We start from the raw sequence: 24,006 nt of genomic DNA, 5'->3' as shown, positions 1-24,006 counted from the left end.
AGAAATGTATTGAAAGACAATGTAAAGGAATTTAACTTGAAAGTAGTATTATAGAAAGGGATGAAGAAGTAAATGAAAATTAGATCGGAGATATGATACTATGAGAAGAATTAACAGAGTACTGAAAGACATAGTCGAAAGCAGGCTCCAGGAAGCGTTCCCTCTGAATTGTTGAGATACTTGGAGACTGAGCCATTTTGGAAGTATTCCATCTGGCATGCGAGATATACGAGACAGATGAAATACCCACAGATTTCAAGAAGAATAAGATAATAAAAATTCTGTGAAAGGTGAGTGCTGACAGATGTTTAAATAACCAAAGTATCAGTTTAATAACTCATAGTTGCAAAATATTGACGTGGATTATTTACAGAATAATGCAAAAACTTGTAGAAGCTGACCTTGTGGAAAATCAGTTTGGGTTCCAGAGAAAATGCAGGAACATGTGAGGCAATATTGAGTGTACATCTTATCTTACAATATAGGGTAAAGAGATATAAACCTATGTAATAGCACTTGTAGGTTTAGAGAAAGCTACCTGTCTGAAATCGTGAAGATGGCAGGAGTGAAATACAAGGAGCCAAAGATTAATCACAAATTTTACAGAAACCAGGCTACAGTTATGAGTCAAAGGACATAAAAGGGAGTCAGTAGTTGAGAAGGGAGTGAGATAGCATTGTAGCCTATTACAAATGTAATTCAGTGGATGAGAGCTTTTCAAAAAATTCCAGAACATTCGTAATTTCACAGCAATGCTATTGGCATCCCTGCACACGCCTGTGTTTAATGTGTAACTGCCGTAAATTTCACTGTCGTATGTCTGTTAGTTTTTGTTCAGTGCTGTACTGAGTAGAATGTTATGTCATGAAGTTTGCAAATTTTGAGATAGCAGAGTTAGAGGAGCAATGCGTCTGCATTAAATTTTGTGTGAAACTTGATAAAACCTTTACAGAGAGACACCAAATGATGCAGGTAGTCTGTGGTGATGATTGCATAAGCAGTAAACTGTACTCCTTGTTATTAATTGTTCACATGGTTTAAAAATGGCTGGACAGAAGTTAAAGATGACCCTTGTTCAGGATGCCCTTCGATGTCTACCGGGAATGTTCACGCCTGGAACATCAACGAAATTGTGCATGCCCATCGAAGACTGACTGTTCGAGAGACTGCAAAGGAGTGTAGCATCTCAGTTGGAAATTCTAACACAGCCTCTTGGAATGCATTGTGTTGCTGCAAAGTTCGTCCCACGGCTCATGGGTCAAGACGAGAAAGAAGCTTGCCTCACAATCTGTGAAGAACTTTTGGATTGCGTGAATGAGAACAAGATATTCATTTAGAGAATCATAACTGGTGGTGAGACATGGATCTATGGTTATGATTTTGGGATCAAGGTTTAATCTTCACAATGAGTCTGGAAAAATTTTCCAAGTTCAAACAAAGCTTGTCAGGTCAAGTCAAATGTCAAAACCTGGCTCATAGTCTTCTTTGACTTTGAAGGATTTGTTCATCATGAATTTTTGCCACTGGGACAAACTGTTAATTGATGGTACTATTGGGATGTGTTGTGATTCCTGCGGGGAAACTGCCTGAAATGTAGTGAGACAATTCATGGCTCTTGCGTCACAATAAGCACCCAACATTCATCCATGTTGGTGCATGACTCTTGCATAAAAAAATGAAATCACTGTGCTGCCTCATCCTCCATACTCTCCAGACCTGGTCCCCGCGAACTTTTTTAATTTCCAAAGCTGAAAACTAAAGTACAGTGGCTAGTTTTTGTGCGCAGCTGCCTTCTGCCACCGTGTCATATCTCAAATTCACATGCAGCTGTCACCAGCCCACAACCTGGTGTCCGTTGTGTGGCGCCCACACGCCTCATCGTGTTAAGTTCCCTTATGTTGTCCATTGACATTCTCTTAATTTTTCTCTTTTTTTTCTTCCTTTGAATTGTGATTTCTTTAGATAATTTTGTTGATTATCTGTTGAATTAACCTGTGTTTAATTCTGACTAAACTGACCATCTCAACTTCATAACAATTGGACAGTGTTTCCATTATTATACCTAAACAAGTGTTAAGTAGTTTCTCAGTTTCCCTACTTCAGTCTTGTTTGTCTGAAGAGAGCCTTATAATCGTCCAAAACCAGTAATGATTGAAATTGATTGGGATATGAAGTGCAAACTGGCAGCAGGAAGAAGAACATTTACAAAGTAGAGAAATTTGTTGATTTTTGTTATCACTTTATGTATTAGGAATTTTTTTCTGAAGATTTTTGGCAGTAGTGTGGCTTTGTACAGAGGTGAGACGATTGCAATAAACAGACAAGAAGAAAATAAAGCGTTTCTAATGTGGTGTGACAGAAGAATACTTAAGATCAGGTAGGTAGATTGAATAACTAATGAGGATGTACTGAATGGAATAGGGTTACAAAAGATATTAGTTAATTAATGACTCAGTGTGACAACTTGGAAAGATTGGCTGATAGAAGTTGTCCTTAAGGACCAAGGAATCGTCAGTTGGATAATGGTGGGAAGTGTGGTGTGTAACAGTGTAGAGAGACACCAAGGATCAAATGCAGCAACCAGATGGATGTTTGTTGCAGTAATTACGCAGGGGTAAAGTGGATTGCACTGCATAGACTAGTATTGAGAGCTCATCAATTTAATTTTCAGACTGAATACTACTACAGCAAGGTTTGCATGGTTAAACGGGCTGTAGATTCGGCACTAAACTCACACATTCATCCTTATACGCAGAAGTAGTTTGTTTACCAACATGTCTAAGAGGTTAGTTTTTTGTCATCAGTTACCTGAATGGCATGATGCAGTCTTCCACAACTTCCTCTCATGTCAAACCTCTTCATCTCAGAGTAGCAATTAAACCCACTGACCTCATATTTGCTGGATATATCCAAATGTTGATCTTAATGTACAGTTTTTACCCTCTATCATTCTCTCTAGTACAAGGGAAGTGTCGTCTTATGTCCCATCCCCCTATCCCTTATATCTGTCTTGTCAATGGTTTCCATATACTTCTATCATTGCAGATTTTGTGGTGAACCACTTCATTTCTTATCTTACTAGTGTACCTAATTTTCAGCATCCTTTCAGTATCAGATCTCAAATGCCTCGATTCTCTTCTTGTGCTGCTGTCCCCACTGTTCATGATTCACTTCCATACAATGCTTTGCTCCAAACATTCATTCTCAGGAGTTTCTTCCTCAGATTAAGGACAACGTTTAATGATAGTAGCCTTCTTTTGGCAAGGAATAACCTCTTTGCCTGTGCTGAAATTAAATTAAATAATGGCCCTGAAGATTGTACAACGTCAACTGGCTGTTGTGTCATCCTCTGCCATGAGGCATAATGTGATGCACTAATCTGTTTTTTATGTCCTCCATGTTTCCTCTATTATATATTAGTTTGCTTCTGAGGTAGAATAATTTCATCATTTTGTGTATTTCATGATCCCCCACTTTGATGTTACTTTTATTACTTATCTGATTTCTGCTCCTACTCATCAATTTTGCCTTCCTTCAGTTTATTCTGTCCATTTTCCATGCTCAGTTCATTTCAGTACTTTCTTAATTGTACTTACTTTCATTGAGAATAGCAGTGTCATCAGCAGATCTCAGCTTTGATATTTTTTCAACCTGAATTTTAATCCCAGTCCTACTTCAATCATTGCTTCTTCGATGTGCAGATTGAGCAGTAGGGGAGAAAGACTGCATCTCAGTCTTACACCCATTTTAATATGAGCACTTTGTTCGTGGTGTTCCATTCTTATTTTTCATGATTTACACCTATTTCCATGAGAGTTTTGAAAACCTTGTTCCATTTGTCATAGTTGGGTGCATTTTCTAGGTCCACAAATACTGTATAGATGTCCTGATTTTTCTTTGTTTCCATTACCAAGTGCAACCGCCTTTTTGGTCCTTATGCCTTTCATAAAGCAAAACTGGTTGTCATCTAATAGGTCTTCAGTTTTCTTTTCCATTTGTCTATCTATTAAAAATTACAGTAATATCTTGATAAAAAAAAGTCTAGTGTAAAGTTTGACAAATGATTCTGAGTGTAAAGTTGTTTAATGCAAAATACTTAAAAGTATGATATCACTTGGGACAATGATTTACAGTTGTATACCATTAGCAGCACACATCTTCGGAGTGACAATCAGTGGAAGTGCAAAGAGGAATTATTGTGGAGAATCAGTTCTAGATCATACAAATGACACAGTTCAATTTGTTAATATTTTAACTGTTAAAAAGTTTACATGCAGAATGCTTGTCCAACTTATACTGGAGTGCTGTTATGTGACTGTGGGATTCGTGTAATGTTGTACTAATGGGGACATTGAGCATATTCAGAGGATTGCAGTGTCATGGGCCAACATTTTCACTTAGGGCCATGTAATAGAACACCTCAAAAATCTGAGCTATTGGATTCTCAGTGGGGAATGCTTAATATCCTGTCAAGACAAACTTCTAGAACTGGGGAATTCTTTTTCTGTGTACCCGTTGGATTTTGAGCCGGTCTGCCTTGTAAGCCAGTAGAGTACACAAAACACAACATTTATACTACTTTATGTTAGAAAAAGAAGAGAAAAATTTAAATTTATACAAGGAAAGTACATAGCCATCTTCAGGTTGCACTTGTGTTGTAGTTGGAAAAATATACCATTTATTAGACAAACCACAGATGTACACTAACGATTAAAACGTTTTGCTAACCTGTGATAAAAACTGTTTATTTTATTTCAGTGTGTAAACACATACAAACTAGAACAATAAAATAAATATTTTCTTTCTACTTCATTCAATGCATCATAGTTTGGATTTCCACCTCTTCAAAGTATCCAACCTTTTCTCTCGGAACAGCAGCACAAACTCTTAGCATTCTGGAGATAAAATTTTGTAGTGTTTCAGTAGATATTGCACTCCAATACATCTGTAAATTATGTCATAGATCTTCAACATTAGACGACATCAGTTTTCTCATCTCCCTGTAAGGTTTATCCTGTAAGAGTTCAGTGGCATTTACATCCAGTGACTGACTTGACCAGATCATATTCTTCAGTTCCCTATATCTCTCTTTTCCACTGACATACTTTCTGCACAATTTAGAAGTGTGTTTGGAATCATTGTCCTGCTACAAAACAAACTCACAATCAGCAAGTCTCTTACCAGATGTAATTGCATTGTTGATAAGTATCATGTGGTATCCTTCCTTCTTTATGTCCCATTAATCATCACTAGATCACTGACTTAACCACCTTCAAAATATGCCTACACCATGACCAGCTTTCCACTGTGCTTCACATTGGCATCACACACTGACTCTTCATACGTTTTCAATGGAGTTGACAGACAGACATTTGACAATGGTTTCCAAATACTTCAGACTTAGATTTGTCTGTGATTGACACCTTGGACCATTGCTACATGCTCCAGTTTTTCTGTTGCTGTGCCCATTTCAGTCTTTTCACCTAATTTTGTTTGCCTAGTAAAGGTTTTTAGGCCATTAAGCATCCTTTAAACCTTGTTCATGAAGATGGTGCTGAACTGTTGAGCCAGGGATTGGAATTGCTTGCTTGCTATTTACTTCCTCACTAACTTCTTTACTTCCTCACAAATTTCAGGGGCAGTGTGAGTCCTCTGACATTTATTCTGGACACATATGAACTGATCTCCCCTGTGTGATGTTACTTGAGGTCTTCCAGATTGTGAAACGCTTGCATTGGCACCAATTGGCTTGAACCTCTGCAATGTATAAAACGTTGTAGATTGGGCTATGCCAACTTTTGTTGTTATTGTCCTACTAAAATAGCATTCCTGATGCAGATCTACAATTACAGCACTTTTTTAAATTCGAATCTCTTACTTCTGCCCCATTAGGAGATAATATGGTACAAACCCGATCAAGCTTTTAGACACACAGCTAGATGCACGCAGTGTTCTGTAAACTAAAGCAAACTGGTGGCTACACAAACAGTTTGAGGACTGATGTCTATTTGAATGTAACTGTCTTAGGTAGAGGCACTTTAGTGTTGTGGATACTCATTAGTGTACTCATTAGTGCTCCACATGCAAACAACCAGTCATATACATAACAGAAGTGCATAGTCATTATATGTAAATACTTATTTTGTTATCAGAATGGGGATATGATTGGTTATACAAAACCAAATCCCTGGTTTAACCCCAAATCTATTAGTTGTGACAGGTGACCAAAACTTATCACGTTCATAGTGTAGGTTACATATTATGAAGTTACAGATCTCAAATGAAGTCCAGTTACAGACATCAATAGTAAGCAAATAAGAGTCCACCCAGAACATAATGAAATCAGTTCCAAGCACACAAGCAGAAGTATTAATAGATTAGTTCAAAGTTGGGCAGCGAGTGGCCCACAGGCCAGATACAGCCCACGAGTGGTTTCAACCTGGCCTGTGGAAGGAATTCGCAAAATTACTCTTAATTCATTGTCAGCTGAAATTAACAGAGATTGCCTATCTCATTGCCATATTAATGATATGATTATAATAGAGGGAAACTTCCACGTGGGAAAAATATATCTAAAAACAAAGATGATGTGACTTACCAAATGAAAGTGCTGGCAGGTCGACAGACACACAAACAAACACAAACATACACACAAAATTCAAGCTTTCGCAACAAACTGTTGCCTCATCAGGAAAGAGGGAAGGAGAGGGAAAGACAAAAGGATGTGGGTTTTAAGGGAGAGGGTAAGGAGTCATTCCAATCCCGGGAGCGGAAAGACTTACCTTAGGGGGAAAAAAGGACGGGTATACACTCGCGCGCACACACACACACATATCCATCCACACATATACAGACACAAGCAGACATTGCCATATTATGTTTTTCTATTTTTCTAATATTAACCTTACTGAATAATTCTTGTTTGTTATGGATGTATTAGGGTATCGCAACTGTTGAAGCTGAAGGTAATTTATAACGAATTAGCTGCAACTAGTTGCCTTGTTAGGCATTTATTTTTCCCTGATGATATTTCAAGATGCCTGCGAACTTATCTTCAGATGTTTACATTTATATATGTGTACTCTAAGTGAGCATTCTTTCTTTATTAATGGCACTGCATAAATTTGCAGCGGAAGTTTTTAAGACAGCTATTGTATACTGATAATGTCATAAGTAAAGACACAGTGCCCATGATACATAAATATATGTAAATGTCGTGTATGTGAAGAGACTGTTTACTGATGGATGCTGTAGAAGGAATTGTGAAAGGAAGAAGAAGAAGAAGGAGGAGGGGGAGGAGGAGGAGTAGAAGAAGCAGCACAAGCAACCAGATAGTGGATAAGAACACTGATGGTGGTGTGGTGGTGGTGGTGGTGGTGGTGGTGGTGGTGATGTTGATGTTGATGTGGTGAACAGAAAATGAATGTATTCTAAAAACACATGTTTTGAGACGTAATTTGTAAGCACCACATGCCAGGGTCAGGGAAGGGGTGTTATTCATATTCGTGCAGTACTCATATGCATTGTCACAGATGCTATAGTTTTGTATTTATATGCTACAAGTGCTACTGTCACATCTTGTGGCTAGGCTGTCTGCGAGCCTGAGTATGTATTTGAAACAGGCCCAAGGGTGACCAGTGGGTGCCTCTGACTAGACTAGATGAACAGTGTGTAACTGCAAGATATTGACCTTGGTCAATCTTGAGTATGTCTCCTGCTTATCACGTCTGCATTCTTAAGCTGCCCTAGAGATAAATAGTGTGTTCATTGAGGAGTAAACCATTGTCAGGGAAGTGTAATAGATTGACGTGTCACTGCCGGTGTGACCTGATAAATCATATTTTTGTCCCCTGTATCTAATATGATGTCAGATATGGCACCTTTCTGCCTGCCCATCTGTATGGCACATGTAAGTGGAAACCTTGTTGCAGGGAGCAGTTGGTATGTAAGTGTGTCTGATGCTTTAATGTTTTCATCAGTTGTTGACCAATTCATGTGTCCAGCATATAATATTGTGAGAATATTAATGTGAAGGATGGGTGACATGAATACCTGATAGAATATGTGTTCTATACAAATAGGATGCTGTCTTGAACAGTTAGTCAGTATCTTAAAAGCATACTGGCAGACAGTTAAACTAACCAATTACCACTTTATTTTCATTGTACGCAATGTTATCTTTGTTGGATTCAGCTGAATTTGTTCACAAAGCCAGTTCTATGTTTCTGCAGCTGTGCTGTGGAAGCCACCTTATGGCAGTGTGTGTCTTTGGTACCACTAGTTGATGCCCCCTTCCCTGTTCCATTTGCAAATAGGGCATGGGAAGAGTGACTCAATAAACCTCTTTATGACCTCCAATTTTTTTCTTATTGTCACTATTCCACGAGATGAAATCAAATAACATAATATTTTGGCCAACTCATCCCAGAATGCATTCTCTTTGAATATCAGTAGTAAATCTGTCTGTGATGTCAGCATCTCTGTTGTAATGTCAGTCACTAGAGATTGTTTAGCATCTCCATAATGATCTCATACCAACAAACATGATGAACTATAGTTCTCCCTGTGTTCCCCCTCCTCCTTCTCCCATCCCCCTTCTCCTGCCACTTGCGCATAGATTGTGGATGTGTGTATTCTCATTACAGGGTGGGGTAAATAAAAGTGACCTGGATGAGCAGATACAATTGGACATGAATGTATGTGTTCAACCACACCCCGTGACCTACAGTTACTTCCAACAGGATGGAGCAACTGTCCAGACAGTCGGCCAAACCTTGGAGTACATTTATACATTCTTTACGCCTGACTTGAGTTGTTGGCTGAGGTCAGTCTGGTCACAGCCCCAGCTGGCTACACAGGTCGCCTGATCTGTCAGTGTGCGATTACCTTATGTGGGGAACCCTCAAGTCTAAGGTGTATTGTAACAGCCCTCATAGAAATGGAAAGGCAAATGGGAAATGGAGGTGGTGTGTTTTTGCAGTAGACAAGAAACTCAAATCTGAGATAGAAATTGAAGCTGCATGTGAGATTGTTTGGACAAGACTCAGTAGCAGGAGTGGTCATAAAATGGTAGTTGGATATTTCTGTCACCCATCAGACTCACCTTCTGACATAAACCCAAAACTTCAGAGAAAATCTCAGTTCACTTGTACATAAGTTTCCCAATCATACTGTAATCATCAATGGAGACTTAATCATCCAACAATTAATTGGGAAAATTACAGTTTTGTTAGTGGTGGTCACAATAAGACATTCTGTCCAGGAATTTCCATTATTGTAGCACCATAGAAGTAGATATCTGTGTCACATAAAGAGCTGCTTGGAATTGTTTCCCTATTTGAGCATAATTCTGCTGGGACAACTTCTTTGTCTTCAAGAAGAACCTAATAGGCTGTTCTGTGTTCTGATTCCTCCTGTTTGCAAAATAAGGTGTGCTACAATGCTGTGTTGGAAATTGCCATTTCTGTGAAATTAATTTGAAGCATGGGGGGGGGGGGGGGGGGGGGTCCAGGTCCACCTGTGCAGGCAACTCCTATGAAAGTCATGTCACCTACATACACTGTCTGATAAAAAGTATCCAGACACCCCTAAGTAATGCGGAATTTAGCATTAGAGGTCTTAGAGAGGTGAACCTGCCAGTATAAAAGGAGGATGGGAGTGTTGTATCGTCAGAAAAGAAGCAGTAACAGCAGAATGGGTCAGTCAGGAGAGGTCAGTGTCTTCGAACATGGACTAGTAACAGGGACATTTCAACACTTCTAAAGCTGCCCGAGTCGACTTTAGGTGACGTGATTGTTATGTGGAAACTGGAAGGGACAACTATGGATAAACCATGACCAGGCCTCATGTACGATTGACAGGGACCATCGCACATTGTGGAATGTGGTTGTAAAAATAGCATGAAAACAGCAGAGGGAATCATTTGTGAGTTACAAAATGCTACCAGCAGTCCAGCTAGCAGAACAATGTTAGGAGTTAAAACAGGTTGGGATAGAGTGGTCAACGATTTCTCATATGTCACACTTTCATATAGTCAGTGCTAAGCAATGCACAAGGTGGTGTAAAAAACAACACCACTGGGCAGTGGACGACTTGAAACAAGTGGAAACAAGTGATTTGGAGTGAACCCTTTGGCAATCTGATGGAAGAACTTTTGTTTGGCAAATGCCTGTAGAACATTACCTGCCATCATGTGTGTGCCAACAGTGATTCATGGAGTAGGTGATGCTATGGTATGAGAGGGGTTTTCATGATTAGAGTGTGGTGCCCTTATTATTCTTAAGTGAATGCTAAATCTAGGAAGGTACCAACATATTTTATTGCACGGTATACTGTTTACAGTAGAGGAACAATTCAGAGATGATGATAATTTGTATCAGAATGACAATGCACCCTCTCAAAAAGTAGCATCATTTAGGCAATGGTTTGTGGACAATAACTTTCCTTAAATGGACTGGCCTGCCCCTGAACCCAGTGGAACACCTTTGGGATGAGTGAGAATGTCAACTTCACTCTGGGCCCCAGTGTCCTACATCAAAACTTCTCTGATTTCAACTCTGGGGAAGAGTTGCAGCCATTCCTTCGTAGACATTCAGACACCTCATTGACTGTGTCACCAACAGAGTTCAAGCTGTCATGAAGACAAGAGGTGAACATATCCCATATTAATGTTCACTAGTAGGTGTCTGAATACTTTGATCAGATAGTGTAATTGCAACATGCAGGGATTTACTGTAAATTCCAAAATGAGTCACTAATACTGATGTAATTATTGTGACGAATTAAACTTGGTGTAGCATTTGTCTCCTTATAATATAGAGGTGGACTTTAGGGCAAGAAATAGTGTACATTTCTACAATATCTTCAGAATTTACTTCTTTTGATGTCTCACAAAGTCTAAGTGTGCCTATAGGCTTCCATATGACCTCTGTCGTTGAAGCCCAGAAAGTAGATGTAAAACAAGAAGCTCATAATAGCTTGACATAAACATATGTATGCACTTCCTTTGCACAGCCTAACATGGGAGAAAATTGCTTGAATGATTTAGTATCCAATTCATGTACTCCTTGGAAAGAAATTACAGCAGAAAGTAAGTGAATTTTGTTGTTGAAGGTAATACAAAATTATTTCAACATACTAAGACCAAATAGATTCTTAGTCGTAAAAGATATGGTAAGTAATGTGGATATTTTCCTTCCTACATGTTTATATGACACTTGAATTTGAAATGTCCATTTTATTTTTAACTGATGTTTGCTATTTATTGTAACTCTTATTGTTTGTTTGCAATATAGATCCAAGAGCTGAGTACGTATTTCAGTTGCGATTCATATGGTTGCTTCCATGCCCACTAGGAACAATATTGCTTTATTTAAGATTTGTAAGTCCACTAACAGTTTTTGATGGTTGTCCATTTACGGTTCCCCAGTTTTCCATTTTAGGCACTGTGTCTCTGTGGTTTGGTGTCATTGCCTTGCACAAAACTCTATGACAGAGAAGTGATGTGACCATGTTTCTGACATTGAAGGCAAATTGCAGGACTGTCATGGCTATAATTGTGTGAGAAGAACAATTCTGAATCTTAATTACGTGATGTGGAAGTTGGTTGCTTGATTTGCTCTGTGGCCAAGTACCTTACTATTGCTCTCTGGAAGTTAGCATGTTTCCATGCTGATTGGGCTAGCCTTTTATTAAAGTAAGCCATGAAACTTCATGATGGGTTTTCCAGTGCTTTCCTGCCTCTCTGAAATACTTCTTTCAAAGAAATATTTGATAGCCAAAAGGCCTGAATAGATAGCCACAAGGCCTGAATATGCAACTTCTTTGTCAGGTGTGTACTGTGTGACTCAGTCCCTTTGACACTGTATCAGCATATTATTGCTTGCCATGTTTGTTTGTACATACAATGCCACTGACATTGCTTGACTTCAGCGATTGGATAAGAACCAGTGTATCCAACATGGCAAGACTGTTGACTGACTGAAACAAACTTTATAACAAAATGTAATGTGCTCTCTGATGCTCTCAGCCAATAATGTGTTAAATATGTTAACTCACAAAAAAAAAAAAAAAAAAAAAAAAAAAAAAAAAAAAAAAAAAAAAAAAGTTCTGGTGTGATTATCAATAGAAGCAAATAAAAGTCTGGCCAGAATGCAAACCAAGTCAAGTCCAATATGCAAGCAGAATTCATAGTAGAGTAGATGGCCAGGGTCTAACAAGTGTAGTGGGACATCTCTACTGACCCATGTGCTACTCTTGGTGAAAGCTTGTAGCTGGGCACACTACCGGTGATACAAACAAACAGGTCTGTCACTGTCCTTGATACTGCAGTCATTGTCATATACAAGACTTGGGTTGTAAAATCATGAAGGCATGATGAGTAAAATAATCCTGGTAAATATCCCTTGAGATTGTCGACTCTCAGTAGGGATGCTGTCCAATCAGTGCATTATAATACTCCACTAGAAACACCGTCTTCACCAAAAGGATGACTGTGTTTTAATAATGTATTATTTCTGCTTTTATTATTATTATTATTATTACAATTATTATGTATTATTTCTGTTATTATTATTATTATTTTAATTGGTATTAATGTACTTGTGAGCACACTGCCCATGAAAGGTAGAGACAGGAGCTTGAATCAGTTTTGCATGTGATCTTAACTTGTCACACTTAATTTTTAGGGACTGTGTGTTTCATAGTAACATCTTTTGTATTGTGTATGGTGTGTGTCAAGAGTAATTCTAATGATCTGTTTGTGACTTGTGAGCTCCCTTGCTTGCTGCTAGTGTTGGTACGTAATCATTAGATTCAGGGACCGGTGATATCAAAGTGGCATCTTATCTGCCATATTGCTTGTTGTAAGCTGAAAATAATTCACATCAATGCTTTTTATTCCTTTATTGTTTGATAATGATCTGGATCATGCCATCCATCCCTGCTTCATACTTCCATCCAGTTTCATTCTTGATTATTTTAGGGTAAATCAACATTCAAAGTACTAAGTAATGCAGGTGTTTGCTTCATAAATCTCATTCCAACATTCTCCCCATAAAACCTCCTGGCAGATTAAAACTGTGTGCCCGACCGAGACTCGAACTCGGGACCTTTGCCTTTCGCGGGCAAGTGCTCTACCATCTGAGCTACCGAAGCACGACTCACGCCCGGTACTCACAGCTTTACTTCTGCCAGTATCTCGTCTCCTACCTTCCAAACTTTACAGAAGCTCTCCTGCGAACCTTGCAGAACTAGCACTCCTGGCAGAAGTAAAGCTGTGAGTACCAGGCGTGAGTCATGCTTCGGTAGCTCAGATGGTAGAGCACTTGCCCGCGAAAGGCAAAGGTCCCGAGTTCGAGTCTCGGTCGGGCACACAGTTTTAATCTGCCAGGAAGTTTCATATCAGCGCACACTCCGCTGCAGAGTGAAAATCTCATTCTGGAAACATCCCCCAGGCTGTGGCTAAGCCATGTCTCCATTATATCCTTTCTTTCAGGAGTGCTAGTTCTGCAAGGTTCGCAGGAGAGCTTCTGTAAAGTTTGGAAGGTAGGAGACGAGATACTGGCAGAAGTAAAGCTGTGAGTACCGGGCGTGAGTCGTGCTTCGGTAGCTCAGATGGTAGAGCACTTGCCCGCGAAAGGCAAAGGTCCCGAGTTCGAGTCTCGGTCGGGCACACAGTTTTAATCTGCCAGGAAGTTTCATATCAGCGCACACTCCGCTGCAAAGTGAAAATCTCATTCTGGATTCTTCCAATAAGTTTCCAAAAGGTGAGGTGAGCTTTGACTGTTTTGTGCTTGGTACTGATTGCACAGTACAGTAACTAGTATGCTCCATACTATTCGAGTGTGTAACTACCTGAAATGTGTTCAAATTTATAGGCTTTATTGTACCAGGGTCCACCTCTATCCATGTTCAGTTTATTCATCAAATCAAGAGAAAGTGGGAACACTAACTGTAATGTAATGAAAGTGTTTAAGTTCAAATTATTCATTATTTATTTAGGTGCATGTCAGATATGCTAAATCTCACTCATAGTACCTCCCATTCACTGTACACAGAAACATCAGGCTTTGCGCAATACAGTTACTAATTGCTCACGTGTTGGACAAAGGATTGCAGATGGCAAAAGGTTCATTGCATGGCTTGATTACTCATATATTTCACAGAATAACTGGTCTGATAATCCTTTGGAAGAGGTGGTGACACACAGGAGAAATTAATAGTACATTACTGGCAATCAGCCTTCATCTTCTCCACATTGGTGGCCACATAAAGGAATCACCATGAAAATCATATCAATTTTAACCATGATTGATCACGAAGGATCTCTCACAATCCCAACAAAATCAAGAAAGGGATTGATTGTAATTACTTGGTATCTACAAGCCAGACAACATAAAAAGACACCTCGTATAACGTGTGGCAATTGCCAAAAGAATTTCAGTAAGATTTGAAATAATCCATGAAAAGAGCTCTAAACGTGATATTAGATTGGGGTTTTAATCAGTTTAAGCTAGCAGAGAAACTGTGGGGGATCTACATGGTGTAAATGACTTGAAATACTCTATAATGCCAAGTGAACTCTCTCAAAGAGGAATTTACATATGGAAATCACTGGGTAAGTTAGAAAGCACTATTGAAATAATTTAAATTTTGGGAAGAGCATTGGGGGATGATTTAACTGACCTGAATTACACGAGACTCTGGCTAGCACCACATGCAGTCACACAACAAAGGTAACTTGGTTTAAATGCAAAAATTTTAATAATGAAATGTTAGGGGAACCAGAAAGCAGTGTCATTTTTTTTTGCATTGAATTCAAACAGATCAGATAAATTATCAACAAACTTTTATTTTTAATCGATGTAATTATCCCCATTATTAACAACCTATTGCCATATAGTTTGCAAATTGTCAATGCCGGACCGATAAAAATAAGTGGGTTTTTGAGCAAAATATGTGGAGATGGAATCATCTCCAGTGAGCAAGCAGTCAATAAACATTTCTGTATTGTTTTGCTGAAGCAATAAGTTGCATGTGACGGACCAGTTACCTTTGTTTGTCTTTAACAATCTGCAGCAAATGTTCATGGATGGTCGACCATGGTTGGCTAAAAGTGGTTGACAGTTCCTCAGTTGTTTGACATGGATTTAATTCCACTTCTGCCTTTAAATTGTCATTGTCTAAAGTTGTTGGCCTGCCTGATAGATATGAGTTAGAAAGATCTAAATTACCAGATTTGAACTTTGAGAACCTTCGGCATTTACAAGTATTTATTGCACTTGGATGAACTTCACAAATGTTTTGGTAACAACTCTTTTGGAACTCAAAAAGTGAATGATGCCAGATGTGTACCTCTTCTGGTATTTTAGTGGACATTTCACCATAAATTACAAAATAGTATTTCATTATATATGAGTAAACAAGTCACTCTAACCTTGAAATATCCTTGAAACAACTTAGAAGTACACAATGACCTGGTAAATGTCAAAACAGATATCGACACATGCGGAAATGACACTACTTTCCAGTCCCATAGTAGCAGAACTGTTGTAAAAACATAAGTTAAATAGATATATCGGGTGTGAAGCACTACAGGTCTACTTGGGACTACCAGACATCACAGACCCCACATGGTCATACATGGTTGCAGTCGCAAACACTCATTCTGTGGATTAAAAATTGTAAAACACCGAAAAATAATGCAGAAATAGTGATTAAGCCAATTTAAAATGGAAAGGATTACAAAATCATTGACTGCACCTATCTAACTTCACATTGTTACATTATCACTCGTACCTTGACCAAGCCTGAAGGTAATGTTTGTTTGTCACATATCAAAGCCACTTGATCTGCTATGTATGAAATTGAGTAGAAATGAATAGTGTGTAAATGATTTTCATGCTTGACAGTTTATTTTTAATAAGAGAGGAGATGTGTGACGACCATATCTGTTTTAACTTTATTAAATTTTTCTGTATATGTGTAGGTTTGCTGTTGCACTTGAAGATGCTGTCGCAAGTGTGTTCAAGGCATCATTCAAAATGGCACTTTTCCATGGGTTATGGACTTGGCTCATCCATAATTTATTTGAAGTCACAGTTGTGTATATACCAACTGGTGAGTACATTTTAGTTAATTTAATAATCTTTTATAAACACAAAAAAGTATTCTGCATTACAGTTCCTAGTAAAGTCATTTTTTAGATTCATGTCTGTAAATATTAAATAGTGCAGTAACTTGATTACTAAACTTTTATTTCAGTAATAGCAACAATATTAGGAGCTGTGCCTTTTCTGGGAACCTATTGGGCATCTATACCAGCAATTTTTGATCTCTGGTTCAATCAAGGACGCCAAATCAGTGCAGTACTGATGTTAGTGTGTGAAATGTTGGTTACTAGTGTGGTTGATTCAGCAATATATCAGGAGATAACGGGGTAAGTTGACAGAGTGCTGTTTAATCTATAACTACAGATGATAAGTTTCACATGTAAGAAACAAGACTAGCAACTGTAATGGTAAGGAATCGTTCATATCTCTCCTCTCCAACTATAAAAATTACTTGGAAAATCAGGTGAAGTAATTAATTGTGTCCATGCTGGCTAAGTTCAGGAACCATGACTGTCTTCATTTGTATTTTTCTACTAGCAGGCACATTTATTTATTTTTGTTTTAATTTAATATGTTGTAACACATTTCGAGCATTTTTTGCTTGCCAGGTTAAATAAATCAATAAATAAATAATTATTTGTTTGTGGGTACAGATGTTACTTCAAGGTAAAATTTCTTAGTCTAAATTAACCTAGAACTGTTTTGTTCTCTCTTCTGATGATGAAGTATTTGGGGAGAGGAGCTGGCAGTGGGTGCTTGGAAATCATTATCCAGTACTGTCTTTTGTGCTGGCAGTATTGTAATTGGTACCACAGCCTGTGCAGTATTCTCATAGTTTTGCATCAGCCATTACGACATGATGAGCATACTTTTTATGTGTCACTTGTTTACTGATTATAATTTTAACACCCCAAAGCTTGCATCTGCACGACTACTGGCTTTTTCCTGCATTACTCACAACACTTACAGTCTGATAGTATTTTGTTTCACACTGCCACATCTTAAATCTATAGTATTGGGGTTGGTTTGAGGCTATTGAAGAATTCTGTTATCTCATTAAGGATATTACCACCATTTTTTGGTATTGTGAATGAAGGTTCCCATTTCTTCCATGACCTACATTCTTTTACTTTTTCAGATTTTGTGCAAAATTTCAAGATTGTGTTTGGTTTTCAAAGGGTGGTCTGTGTCATTAGTCTGTTGCTACTGCTGATTTATTACATTTTTATAGTCCGTTGCAGTCTGTATGTTCTTTAAATTAAGTTCTGAAATTTCCATCTGTTTGGTCTGTATAATATTTGTAGCATTGGCTGCTGGTAATCGTATAAATGCCAGAGGCATCAAGACCTGTATCTGACAGTTTCATATTGTGGCCTAAGTCCCCTACATAAGTTTCTGGTGGTGCAGTAGCTGATTTTTACATTTATTTATTTACCTATTTACATTTTCTTTGCATGGAGCCAGCACAATGATGGCTTTTTCAAATGTCAGGCATAGTAACATGACAAAAATTATATTTAAAAGATATGTTACATACGACAGTACAGTGTGTTTCAAAAAGGACTTGACAACTTTGAAAATTCGTATAAATTAGTTCATAGTACCTACAGAGGTGATTGTAGTGCCAGTTTGTAGGGAAATAAAAGTTTTGTCTCGTGCAGTTCGCTAGTGCCGAATCGCACCATAACGAGCACTAATGGCAGTTGCGTTAAGGCTACCTTCACTGTACCCAAGTGTGCTAGCTGTGTGTTTTGGTTTGAAGAATCGAAGTCGGCAACAACAGTTCAGCATAATTTCTGTACCAAGTACGCAAAGAATCCTCCTGGTAGGCCTACAGATTGAGTGGCATAAATGTTCTATAGAAACAGGGTGCTTGGTTAAACTTGGGAAATCATCAGGTCATCCAAGCACATCAGACGACATTGTGGAGCAAGTGAGACAATGTTTTGTCAACAGCCCTACGAAATCAACCCAGTGTGCATCTCACAAACTGATTAGCATGTGTTGAGAAACCGTTTGCATTTGAAACCATACAGATTGATGATCGTACAAGCAATAAAAAGACACTGATAAAATTGCTCGCAAGAACTTTCATGTTTGCAGATATGTTAAATCGATTACAAGAGGATGAACATTTCTTGGACAAAATCATATTTTCTGACAAGTCGACTTTTCACTTAAGTGGCAAGGTTAACACACATAACTATAGGATTTGGGCCAGTGAAAATCCATATCAAACATTGCAACATGTTCGTGATAGCCCTAAACTGAAAGTTTTTTGTGCATTGAGCAAGAACAAAGTGTACAGCTCCTTTTTCTTCCATGAGAGAACCATCAATGGGATAGTATACTTGGATATGTTACAACAATTTTTGATGCCACAAATCGATGAAGGTGACCAAGAACAAAATGTTTACTTCATGCAAGATGGTGCACCACCTCACTAACTGGCTGACGCCCAGGATTTTCTCAGTGACCGCTTTCCAGGTCAATGGATTGGCTGTGATGCACCAATTGATGGCCCCACATTCCCTAGACATGACACCACTCGATTTTATTTATTTATTTTTTAAATGGGGTTTGATCAAGGATATCATGTTTGTACTTCCTGTGCTGGCTTCTCCACCCGAACTTAGAGCAAGAATTTATGTTGCCACTGAGCACGCTACACCTGCAATGCTACAGCAAGTTTGGGAAGAAATTGACTTCCAGTGGGATCAGTGCAGGATAACCAACAGAAGCCACATACATCATCTTAAGCATAAGGTAAAAAATTTTGATGTTTTTCCCTACAAAGCAACACTAAACTCAGCTCTTTATCTTCCTTCAATAAAGTTACATGAATTTTGAAAGTTGTAAAGTCCTTTTTGAAGCACCCTGTAGATGCATCTTAAAGCTATTTTATGCATTTATTATTTTATGTCTGGTGTGCTATTGGTTCATGTTGCAAGCAGTGTCTTAGAATTCATCGTATTAATATAAACATTTTTCTGTTAGAAAAGATTTTAATTTATTATTAAAGTCAATCACCTTATATGTTCTTAAATAGTTTGGCAGTTTGTTAAAACAAATCAAACCATTTTTATATGGGCTCCTGTCTGTAATTTTTAATTTTATTCTTTTTGTGGTGTCACCGCCAGACACCACACTTGCTAGGTGGTAGCTTAAATCGGCCGCGGTCCATTAGTACATGTCGGACCCGCGTGTCCCCACTGTCAGGATCGCAGACCGAGCGCCACCACAAGGCAGGTCTTGAGAGACGTACTAGCACTCGCCCCAGTTGTACGGACGACATTGCTAGCGACTACACGTACGAAGCCTTTCTCTCATTTGCCAAGAGACCGTTAGAATAGCCTTCAGCTAAGTCCATGGCTACAACCTAGCAAGGCGCCATTAACCATATCTGGAGAGAGTCTCACTTGTGTTATCAAGAGCGATGTACCGCAGAAGTGAATAAAAGTTAAGTATTCGAGAAGCTCCGTTCTTTTCTTTATAGCATTCATAACGTATCCTGTTCCAGACTTAACGCAAGACGGCTTGAGTTGACGCGTGCCCTTTCGGCTACCTCCCTTGTGTCTAGACTGTCTTGTCTAGACATAGCACTTTTCCTATATTAGTTATATTTTGTGTTGTGCTCATGTACATAGCTGCACTTGACAACTTCAGCTTATTGGCTCACAAAAATTTAAGTAATTTAAATGTGTGTGAAGAATATATTGTTAAGTAATTTTGCTGTGCTGACTAGGAACTATCTTGGAGATCTGGCTAAGGAGGTATAAGCCACTACTGACTTTTCAAAATACAAAATTAATGTGGTTAGTCCACTGTAGATTTTCATCAACATGCACACCTAGAAATTTTTAGCTGCCTTTTCCTGTTCCCAAGATGTTGCATGCATTATATACATTGGGGTGATGAGAACTGCCTGTTTTAAATGCCAGTAATTGAGGTTTAGTGACATTTACCATGAAGCCCTGGTTGTTGAAGTATTTTGCTAATTCTTTTACACCACTAGTAGCGAAAGATTCTAGTTTCTTATATTCTCTACCATAGAATAACATTGAGATATCATCTGCATAGCTTACAATGTTCGAATTAATAGTTTGTACAATGTCAGTAATATATATGAGGAAGCGAAAGGGACCAAGGATTGAGTTCTGAGGTACACCTTGTACTACTGTTTCATCAATATATTGAAAGCTTATAATTTTTTCATCTAATTTGTGTGGCCATTTAGTACATTGCTTACGATTCAACAAGTGTGTTGCTATAAAATGATAGGTTGACATGTATATGATATGACTTCACCCTTAGTAAGCTATGATTTATTGTTTCAGCTGCCTTTGTCAGGTTTGAAAATGTACTTTCAGTTTACATCCTCTGGTCAAACAGACAGTACACTTCATATAAGAATTGTGTAACTGCTGTGGTTGTGCTTAGCCCTTTTCTAAAGTCATGTTAGGAATTTATAAATACAGTGTTTTGTGGTATAGGCACTAAGCTGAGACAGGATAGTACATTCTAATATCTTACTAAAGTTGGGGTTAGTGATCTTGGTCCATAGTTAGACACATCTTCCTTACTTCTCATTTTAAGCTCTGGTTTCACAACACTCATTTTTAGAATGGATGAATGCATGTTTTCTCCGATGCTGCAGTTAATCAAGTAGGTAAGAGGTTTTGAAATTTCTTTTATGAACATCTTAGTAATTGCATTGCATAAACCATCCCATCCAGTTGAAATTTTTTTCTTTAGTTTGTGTGTTACCTTGCCAACTTCCTGCTTCTCCACCTCCATAAATTCAAAATCAGTACACTGAGTGAGGTGGCATGGGGTCTCAACCTGTGCATCTACAATTTGTCCATAGTTATCATGATTTCTAGGCAAAAGTTATAATCCTACAGGAACCCCTGCTAAAATTACGGAATTTTCTGTTTGATTTATTTTAGTAATTTGACAACACAATGTTTTTCATTACATCATTTTGTAAATCAGTATTGTTTCAAAAGTAATGCAATACCATTTCGTCATCTATTTAGCACAGACTATGTAATATACAAAAACTCTTCTCATCTACAGTGGTGCCTCGCTAATTTAACTACTGCGTGTGCATAAACTTGTACTTATGTTGTGATTTGCTGTACTAATGTTTATGCTGTGAAGTCATTGTTGAGTGCAAAACAATTGAGTAGCATTTAAAGTAACTCTCTCATTTCTTTTAGTTCCTTTCACACTTAAATATTTACTTTTCAAGTGTTACAATTAGGCTTCAAACTGAGATATTTGTGTGTGTGTGTGTGTGTGTGTGTGTGTGCGCGCGCGTGCGTGCGTGCGAGCGCGTGCGCGCAGGTGTGCCTGTGCCTCTGACTTTGCATGATATATAGAGCAACCCCCCACCCCAATTCTATTGTCTTCTTTACAAACTTGGCATCTCTGTATCTATAATAAATGTTAAATGGTCAGAGTTATTTGAAATATTACAATCATTTCTCACACTGAGTGGTTCCAAGTACATCATCTCAGACCTTTGCAATATCTGTCAACTAAATCCCAGGATGCTTTAGTTATGTTATCAAAGTGCTCTATTGCTGTGTTGTAAATCTGTTTTCTAAAGTTAGTAATTTCAGTTTTAAAATTTTTATGCGCCTGACTGCACTTTTCCTAAAAAATCTATAGAGTAGTAGTTTTATAAAGCAAGCTGAGATTGTAAATAGTCTGCCTGAGTCTAATCAGACTTGGTGAGAGCTTCGGTCTAGGATTACTTTCATTTTGGCAATGCTCAACTGCCTTTTGGATGATAATAATAATCATGTCATAACAGAGGAGGAGGGGGGGGGGGGGAGGAGACACTCTGTCTTTAGGCCACGAGTGGCCTACCGGGACCATCCGACCACCGTGTCATCCTCAGAGGAGGATGTTGACAGGAGGGGCATGGGGTCAGCACACCACTCTCCCGGTTATCATGATGGTATTCTTGACCAAGCCGCTACTAGTCGGTTGAGTAGCCCCCCAATTGGCATCACGAGGCTGAGTGCACCCCGAAAAATGGCAACAGCGCATGGTGGCATGGATGGTCACTCATCCAAGTGCCAACCACGCCCGACAGCACTTAACTTCGGTGATCTCACTGGAACCGGTGTATCCACTGCGGCAAGGCCGTTGCCAACAGAGGTGAAAGAATTTATTCTATTTGTCATCAGACCTTTTCATCTGGTACATAGAATCTCATTTATCCTCTGCTAGTTTATATTTAAAGACATTAATATTTGATCATCTCAGAGTTCGCTTCTGCAGAACAACATTTGTTATTTTCTGCACAGCTGAATTTATGTACTCTTTATTACCTAACAAAAGTGATCAGATTGATGAAGATGTAGGTGCTATAACTTACCTGATCTAAAACATTTCTGCTGATTATAGCATAATCTATTCTAGTGGAGCATGTGTCACCCACTCTAGTGTCTGTGCTTACAGCCTATATTTACAAGATTATACGAATCTAATACATCAGTGATCTTCAAATCTACTGTACTATTATAGGGTTCCAGCTCGTTGAAAAACAGGGAAATCTAGGGGATTTTTTTATTCTGGGAAACTTGGAGGAAACTCGAGATTTTTTTTGTGTTTTGCCTAAACTTCATGGAAATGGCATGTTACCTAATTTGATTTTGGGCAGAGGCACTTACTTGACTTCTGCTGGGCTTGATACAGTGCTACCCTCACCATTCACCCTCAGTTCAGTGCTGTGCGACTAGCCTCCATCTGTGTTTTGGCATCCCCCAACCCCTTCCCTCATTCAGTCTAGTGCAGTGGCCAACCACACAGCATGACCGGGATGAACCCAAACAAGGTTTGTGGTGGTTTATTGTTGTTGATGTGAAATGACATGAGCGACTGTTGCTGCCACCTGGCTGTGCTCTCCTACATTTTTGTTGTCCATGGTTTTGTGCATTTGTGATGCAGTGAGACCAGTAAGAATCTGTGAAGAACATTTGGTATGCTTTACATTTACAACAGTTCAGATTTAAGTATTACCTTATTAGCTGACGCAATGTGATCACAAAGACATGAGCTTTTAGGGGAATTTGTGGCCTGTTCAAATCTATTTATTTTGAACCAGGGATGCTATGGCATGATAGGTTTGCGTACAGTTCATTGTTTTGGATATATACCGAAAACTTATTGTTGTAGACATTGCATTGTGTATGAATAAGATTGATTATGGATTTTCAGTGATAGGTATAAAATAGTGTAACCCCTGCAGTGCCACCTGCCACCTCTGGATGCAATCAGCTGATTGTCAATGCTGACGATGGAAAGGCCATTGCTGATGGTTCCTCCGATTTGTTATCTGATCTGGAATATAAAATTACTAATTTTAGTGAAGAAAAACAGTATGTCTAATTAGCAAATAATCTGCTGTGGTGCAGCCATGAAATGCATCTTGCAGTTGTGGTGTGGCCCAGCAACCACGTCCTACCCCAAGGCATTCACATCAAGCACCTGCTGCAGGGACATATAGATGATGACCAATGATGCCAGATTACATTCAGAGGGATGCCTTGATGAAGCCAGAGATCCATTTGTGTCTGTTGGCATCAATGAGACACAAGTCTTCTGGAGACATCGGCACTCATTAATCTCTTATTGGATGTATTCCCAGTAGCAACATTGCCTCCAAAATGCAGACTGAAAATTTAAAAGTGAATTATAGAATTGTGTTCAGGCCCCAGCTGTTTTTCCCCAAACAACGACAGGATATTGTTGCTCCCTGTGACACGCTTGTGATTGATTTTGTCGGTTTGTTGTGTTTATGGGAAAGTGCATTGTGCCAGGTTTCAAGCAAGTATGGCACTCCATTGTTTTGGAGAAAAAGTGTCACTAAAGATTTAAT

General features: G+C 38.6%; 1 protein-coding gene across 1 annotated transcript in view; it reads left to right on the top strand.

Annotated features, from left to right (window-relative positions):
- The window catches only part of LOC126259589 (transmembrane protein 245), a 269,387-nt gene that overhangs the window by 213,769 nt on the left and 31,612 nt on the right, over positions 1–24,006 (top strand). The window contains exons 11-12 of the mRNA XM_049956501.1: positions 15,989–16,119; positions 16,264–16,438. Of these exons, the coding sequence (XP_049812458.1) occupies positions 15,989–16,119; positions 16,264–16,438 (306 nt within the window). The remainder of the gene's footprint in view (positions 1–15,988; positions 16,120–16,263; positions 16,439–24,006) is intronic.

Source organism: Schistocerca nitens, chromosome 5 (genome assembly GCF_023898315.1).
Source record: "Schistocerca nitens isolate TAMUIC-IGC-003100 chromosome 5, iqSchNite1.1, whole genome shotgun sequence".
NCBI classification, from domain to species: Eukaryota; Metazoa; Arthropoda; class Insecta; order Orthoptera; family Acrididae; genus Schistocerca; species Schistocerca nitens.
This window is presented reverse-complemented; position numbering and strand designations above follow the sequence as displayed.